A 7,759-nucleotide genomic window follows, 5' to 3' on the forward strand; every position below is an offset into this window, starting at 1 on the left:
ACTGGAGATATTTGAACAGTCCTCACATTGACTTAAATGCGTGACTTTAACAAGTCCAATAGTCAACAACTTAATGTAGGTTTAAGATCTTTCAGTGCAAAGTTTTCACCCAGTTTGTGTTGTGGTCTATAGGGAGTCTACAGATCTGGTACCATCTCCATGTGGACAGGAGGCCAGATGTGTTCAGCCCCAGACCCTCCAGCCTGGCAGACGGACGCCTCCACCGTATCAGAATCCACCGTGAGGGAAAAGACGTCTACTTACAGGTGAGCAATGGATACATTTACAAAAGGTGTAGATCCTGTGCATTGTAATTCCATCACTACATATGGGCATGTCAATCCTTTTCAATAACCCCCATAAATATTTGTCTAGTGGAGTATTTGCATATGATCTCAGTGATCAATTGTCCCAGAGTATGTATTAGAGCAGGGGTACTCGATTATTACCCTTTGAGGTCCGTATCTTGCTGGTTTTCTGTTCTACCAGATAATGAATTGCACCCACCTAGTGTTCCTGGTCTAAACCAGTCCCTGATTAGCAACAATGAAAAACGCTTTGAGGTTGAGTTTGAGGGTATTAGAGATACAAAACAGTAAAATACTGATCCTCGTTTATTTAAGAAGAGACATTTTGAAAAGTTTTCTCCTAAAGGGTCCTATTCCTGACCCGGAAAAATGTCTCCTCCATATTTATTGCTTTGGCAGATAAACATGCCCCTTTTAAAAAATTCAGAGTCAAAGATAGATCCAACCCTTGGTTTTCTTCGGCGCTATCTGAGCTCATTCAAATGAGATAATCAGGCCTGGGCCAAAGCAAGAAAAACTGAGTCTGTAGTAGACTCGCAATCTTTCAGGCAATTGACAAACATATGTACTATCTTGATGAAGAAAGCTAAATCAAGGCACCTTTTTAGCTCTATCTCTGACTCTGCTGGTGATCCTTCTAAATTTTGGAAAACAGTAAATGCACTGAAGTGTATAAATTAATCTTCTTCCCTGCCTAAGTAAGTTCTGTCTGACTCTGGCATCATAACAGAGAAGAATGGGATGTGATGTTTTTAGTCATAATTTTATCTCGGCAGGCTTTTTATTTGAGCGAAACGGTGGTTTAATTGACGCTGGACAGTCAATTGACTGCTCTTCCATCTGCCAGCCTCTAGCTGACTCGACGGTTAAACCATCAACTTCTAGTGAATCTTTGTTTTCATTTCAACAATTTACTTTTTGTGAATTATTAACCGGGGCTGACATGCTTGATCCATTTTTGCTGCTGCTCTCTGTGCCCCGATTGCTCAATCATTAACCCATATGTTTAACCTGACAATTATATCTAGTACTATCTCCAAGGTTTAGAAGACGGCCCATGTACTCCCCATTTAGAAAGGTGACCTTTGTGACCTAATTAATTATTGCCCTCTTTCTAAACTTAGCTAAAATATTATAATTCTTGATTAATTCTCAGCTAAGATATTACTTATCTTGGAAATGCATTTAAACTGTACATCAGTCGGGTTTTAGACCAGGTCATAGCACTATCTCTAGTTATGCATCTCTAGTTATAAATGATGTGGTTAACTTTATGGATAAACGGCAACATTGTGCTGCCCTTCTTCATGGACCTGTCAAATGCTTTCGATACTGTTGATCACTCACTACTAATTCAGAGGCTTTCTTCAATTGGCCTAGACCAGGCTGCATGTAAATGGTATAAAAATTACTTGACAAATAGAACTCATTGTGTATCTCTGATGATGTTAAATCAGATTTCCTGGATATTTCGAAAGGTGTCCGCAGGGGTCGATTCTAGGTCCAGTACTTTTTACTGTTTACATTAACAATATGTAACTGTAAAAAATTGTTTGTAAAAATGTTAACCTGCACTTGTATGCTGATTATACTGTTGTGTATGCTATTGCCCCCACAGTTGACCTGCTTTATCTGAACTACAGTCTGTCTTCATTGTGTTACAGACACACTCTATTGACCTGAAATTATTACTGAATGCAGGTTAAACTAAGTATTTTTATGTTCTCTAGAGCACATAAAAATAACTGATGATTTAAGTGTATGTACTTTGTATGGTGTCCATATTGATCGTGTCCCCGCTTACAAATATCTGGGCACCTCGATAGATACATTTTTTATTTTAAAATGCATAATGATGAGTTAAGAAGCTGAGAGTTAAATTGGGCTTCTATGGAAATAGGTCCTGCCAATCGCTAAATAGTAGAAAGCAGATTATTCAGTCGACATGGCGACATCATCTATGGCGATATCATCTGCCACTTCATTAAAGTATTGAGATGCCGTTTATCATAGCGCACTGCGCTTTATTATGGGCAACAATTTTAGTGCCCATCACTGCATTCTCTACCAGAAAGTTGGGTAGCCCTCTATGATGTCACGTAGGTTGATACCTTGCTATGTTTTCATTTATAAAGCTCTGACAAAAACTGTACCTACTGTAACATCTTTACTAAACTTTAGACATACAAGTTACCACACCCGGTCTCAGGGATGGTTAACTCTGGAAATTCCTTTGGTCTCTACTGAGACAGGTAAATCCAGCTTTTAGGTTTTTTTGCACCTTATTTGTGGAACAATCTTCAAAATGTTGTTAAAATGTTCTGGTGCGTCGAGGTCAATTCAGAAAGCTGATTGAGGACCTTATTACTGATCAATGTGTTTGTTTTTTATGACCGTGTTTTTCTTTCTGCTTGCATTTTTGTATTTATATTTTGATATGTGTATTTTCTGTCATCTATGTCATTTAGGGCTCATCTGTAAAATAGGCTTGGTCTCAGTATGACTCCCTGATAAATAAAGTTTAAATAAAAACATTTAACAAATGTATACTGCTATGAAAGAGCATTGGTACTACAGTAAACGGCAGCCATTTAGATGAAAGAATATCGTACTCAATCCATAATGTATTGAAATGTAAAATGGATTTGTAATTCCTGTAATCCTCATTTATTATTTGATTATTTTTCACTTTCCCCCAGATCGACCAGGACATCCACAGGAAGTACACCCTGTCATCTGATGCAGAGTTGATCTTAATCAGATCCTTGACTTTGGGTATAGTCGTCGGTAAGCCTTCCAATGAAATTATACTGCCATGCAGGGAGCTATTTTGAATAATGGAACCATACTATGATACTGAAGAAGTTTAGGTTTTTCACATGTGCTATTTTTGACTTAATGTTCAAATGCTCATACCAATTTCCCAACATTTTCATACCCTGTCTCAGCTTTTGTAATCCCAGACTTGCAGATTTAAAGATTTGACCATCATTGCTGAAGGATGATTATTTTTATATCCCTTACTGCTGTTGCCATAGAAACATGTATATTTCATTCAGGAGGGAAATAATGTTGAATCTATTAAAGCAGGGGTGTCAAACTCATTCCACGGAGGGCCTTGTGTCTGCAGGTTTTTGGTCTTTCCTTTCAATAAAGCCCTAGACAACCAGGTGTGGGGAGTTCCTAACTAATTAGTGATGTTAATTCATCAATCAAGTACAAGGGTGGAGCGAAAACCCGCAGACACTCGGCCCTCCATGGAATGAGTTTGACACCTGTGTATTAAAGGCTGAATATAGATGAATTAATGGGACCTAAAATTGTGCTGTCTGAAAGCACAGAAATATTTTAAACAATAACCTAAACAGAAAGCAAACTCTCTCACCTCCTCTCCCTCGCTATCCCCCTCTAATGAAGATCTATTAAAATGCTGTGCGTACATATCTTCCCCAATGACTCATTTGTACATCATGAAGTATGTTTTGTTTGTTTTAGTTTTCAAGAGGCCCATTCTCTTGTGGATCACCTTCCAGTGGGAGACTGCTGTCATAATGTTTCAATGTTAATTCTGTATAACAGGAGGTGAGAATTTTGATGAGGAAGTGATGCAGGCAGGATCTAAGGGCTTCATTGGCTGCCTGTCCTCCGTCCAGTTCAATCACATGGCTCCACTGAAGGCAGCGCTACTGAACCGTGGCAGCTCATTGGTCAGTGTACGGGGTCACCTGGTGGAGTCTAACTGTGGGGCTCCGGCTGACTCAACAACCTCACACCCACTCTCAGGTAAGTGCTGCTGTTGTAAAACACAGTCTCCACTCAGCTAACTGGATAAAACAAGTAAATTAGTTCCTTTACTCTGCCACAGCTGTTCAGCTTTCACAGCGGAAGCCATTTAGAGCTGTGTGGAATCGATTGTGGATGTTCCCAGTCTCGCCTCCGACTTAAAGCATCATTATTACATTTCAGATGAATCAGAAACGAGTCGACAATGAGCTGATTCCTGCCAGCCTGATGGAACTTTTGTTTTTCATTGTTTACGCAGTTAAACAAATACGTTATCTTCTGCCACATACACCCTGTTGAGGAACATCCATTTTGCTGCACAGCTCGTTCACTCATTACTGAAAGATAATGAATGGGCCTTTCTTCCCTGCCAGATCAAGCTGCGAAAACAAACAAAGATGTCAGCCGGCATGACTCGGCAGTCATAGGAGGTTTGTTTCTCTATTTTATTGTCATTTATTTTTTCGGTGTTAATATGAAACTAGTCCTAGATGTCACTTTGTTTCACTGTCTTTCTTCCTCTCTCACTCTCTTACCTCACAATGGCTGTCCCTCTGAAGTTTTTTGTGGATGGGGTTCCTATTTGTTAAAGCTGCAATATGTAACGTTTTGGGTGACCCAACCAAGTTCACACAGAAATGTGTGTTCATAGATCTGTCATTCTCATTGAAAGCAAGTCTAAGAGGTGGTAGATATGTTCTATGTGCACTATTTCTATGCTTCCCATTCTTACGTTACGTTTTTGCATCTTTTACTTCCAGTTTTGTACACCAGCTTCAAACAGCTGAAAATACAGTATTTTTGGTTATGGAGAAATATATTTCACAGTACAATGATGATACACTATAATTGCTTTTTTTGTCACATATACTGTACTGAAATTAAGCGAACTATTCAAATTTTAGCAACCAGGTAATGCAGTAGCGATTTCTGCCTAGTGCATCTTTAAGTCCAGGGTAACGTATTTCTAATAAATTGAGACGGACCATGAAATGAGTCATGACCCCAGCCCCCCTCAGATGTTATAACTAAAATGGCTTCCCTTGCTCCCCCGCAGGTGTGGTGTCAGCAATAGTCTTCATCACTCTGTGTGTAGTGGCGGTGATGACCCGTTTCCTGTACCAGCACCGGCAGGCCCGGAGAGACGCCAGCATCAAGGAGAAGCACCAAACCAACCTGGAAACAGCCTACCGGAGAGAAGCAGCCTACCAGGCAGAACCAGCCTACCGGACAGAGTGCCACCTCCATGACAGTCATAGCTCCACCCTCAGGGACAACAGGGAGTACTACATCTGACCACAGTGTCCAGCCAAGCCTTCTAGCCATCGCCGCTTACCTCTCTTCTGTTTTGTCTAGCTGTCTGCACAGGAGGAGGCAGCCTTTTTCCTCCCTCCTCTGGGGTAGAAAAGAAGAATTCCTTCTCCTTTAGGGAACTGTGGGAATATCCTGGTGGGGAATTTCTTCCTGTTTCTGTGTAGATACTCCCCCGTAGGACGGGACTTCTAGCTGCAAATATGTTGACCGGCCGGCTCACAAATGGTGGTGATGGGACAGGAAACAGTGCCATAAGAAATTGAAGCATATGGATTTGGTGCAATGGACTTATCCAATGACAGAAATACAAAGAGCCTGGAAAGGTTAGAATAGTCAATGTTATGGGAAGAGTGGGCAATGTTATGGGAAGAGTGGGCAATGTTATGGGAAGAGTGGGCAATGTTATGGGAAGAGTGGGCAATGTTATGGGAAGAGTGGGCAATGTTATGGGAAGAGTGGGCAATGTTATGGGAAGAGTGGGCAATGTTATGGGAAGAGTGGGCAATGTTATGGGAAGAGTGGGCAATGTTATGGGAAGAGTGGGCAATGTTATTGGAAGAGTGGGCAATGTTATGGGAAAAGTGGGCAATGTTATGGGAAAAGTGGGCAATGTTATGGGAAAAAGCCACATTGGTGTAGATGGCCAAGATTAAACTATCCCACTGTCGTGTGGGGAAGAAATCTCCTGACGCACAGAAACTACACACAGATGCACTTACTCCATTTCAAATACTTAAGAAAAGGACGAGAAGTTCAACAGCTTTCACATCCTTGCCATTGATGTAATACAGAGGGTCAATACAGAGTGGCTTGCCTTCAGAGGGCAGGGAGACTATTCAGCCACCATTTTGATGGCAATTACAGTACCGCGGTGCAGTGCTCTGGGAATGGTTGAAAAGGCTCAATGCAAAGGCCATCTTAGATAACATAATATTAAATAACACATTGGAGTAAGACAAGTATTGTTTTACTGATATTGATAAAGCAGTGATTAATTAAGATTAAATACAAAAAGTTATATATTCAAATTTCATTAAATCCCTAAATAAAGCCATTTAAAAATTACATCAATACAAGAGACAGGTGCCTGGACCGGTTTCCTACATTATTCTTTGGAAAGTTCGATTGAAAATCATTGTTCTTTCTGCCCAATGTTCTTGAGGTTTCTAAGCCGTAGGCTAGGCTGCTTTGTATTGCTGCAAGGAAGGGAATGTAAAAAGAACCCAGCTGACTGGAACATCTGCTAGCTGTCCCCTAGCAAGAGAGCCAACCTATCACATCCCACTCAAGTGGCTGCCGGCCAAGGGTTAGAAGAGTCTTCAAAGAGCTGCCATATACAAAGCTTTAGTTGTTCCTCATCTTCTCATAAACTCTTTGTCTTTTCTTTGTATTTTTTATTGTTTCGTTTAAATTGTTTCCTCAAGCAACCATTTGTTCTGTCACACCTTTGATCCTGGTCATGCATTGGTGACCATTTTATATCTTATTTGAAGTTTGTAATTCATTGCTTTTGTACTGATTGTTAACAGTATCCCTGTGTTAGATCTACATTATAAGGAGATTAGTATTTACTAGTATTGGATGATGAATGTGGATGCTTAGCTTAGTTTTATTTTCCACCTAAAACGAAGAGGGAAAGTATCATCAGTGTAAAATAACCCAGTTTGACAGTTTAGAAACAATAAAAACAGAGAATGAAAATTCATACGTAAAACTCTTATGAGCAACAATTCATACACACACGTCACAAAATAATAAGATTGGCTGAGGTATTGCCTGAAAACATTTTTCTTTCAAATTAAAGTGTCCTTGAAAGCAAGTTATAATTAACCTCTGAGACTCCTATTTGTACTTGTTGATATTGTGATTACTTTGAGGGCCAGTTTTGTATGGCTATAATTGTACAGGTATATTATGAATATATGTTTAATAAAACCAAACATTCTTTTTGAAAAATAATGATATTTTCCAGGTGTTTCGTGCTACATAAGCTCTATCACAACCATTGTCTTTCTTCCGTTCACACACATTTTTGGGGCTTTGAATACGGTATGTGTGTTTTTGCGTTTTGTTTGTACATGTGTGTATAAGCATGTACAGACCAAGGATGGGTGGTGCTGTGTATTCTGATGAAGTAGAAATATTCATTACGTGGTGTGAAACTGCGTCCCGTCTTCCTCCAAACGTTGTTATGGTAAATAGGGTACAAAATGGAATCTGACCTAATTCAATCACAAAGCCAGAACATTAAATTGTTTCGATGTCAGAACTGTAGTATTGGAACATTTTATTGTCTCTTTTTTTTGTGACCACATTTATATATTTGTCTGTGATTTATTTGTTGTGGGGGAGGG

General features: G+C 39.8%; 1 protein-coding gene across 1 annotated transcript in view; it reads left to right on the forward strand.

The window, feature by feature from the left end:
• The window catches only part of LOC129816672 (contactin-associated protein-like 5), a 161,655-nt gene extending 154,291 nt beyond the window's left edge, over positions 1 to 7,364 (forward strand). The window contains exons 20-24 of the mRNA XM_055871434.1: positions 133 to 266; positions 3,008 to 3,095; positions 3,888 to 4,091; positions 4,466 to 4,522; positions 5,149 to 7,364. Of these exons, the coding sequence (XP_055727409.1) occupies positions 133 to 266; positions 3,008 to 3,095; positions 3,888 to 4,091; positions 4,466 to 4,522; positions 5,149 to 5,387 (722 nt within the window). The 3' untranslated portion in view covers positions 5,388 to 7,364. The remainder of the gene's footprint in view (positions 1 to 132; positions 267 to 3,007; positions 3,096 to 3,887; positions 4,092 to 4,465; positions 4,523 to 5,148) is intronic.
• Positions 7,365 to 7,759: the final 395 nt, after the last annotated feature.

This window comes from Salvelinus fontinalis, chromosome 19 (assembly GCF_029448725.1).
Source record: "Salvelinus fontinalis isolate EN_2023a chromosome 19, ASM2944872v1, whole genome shotgun sequence".
NCBI classification, from domain to species: domain Eukaryota; kingdom Metazoa; phylum Chordata; class Actinopteri; order Salmoniformes; family Salmonidae; genus Salvelinus; species Salvelinus fontinalis.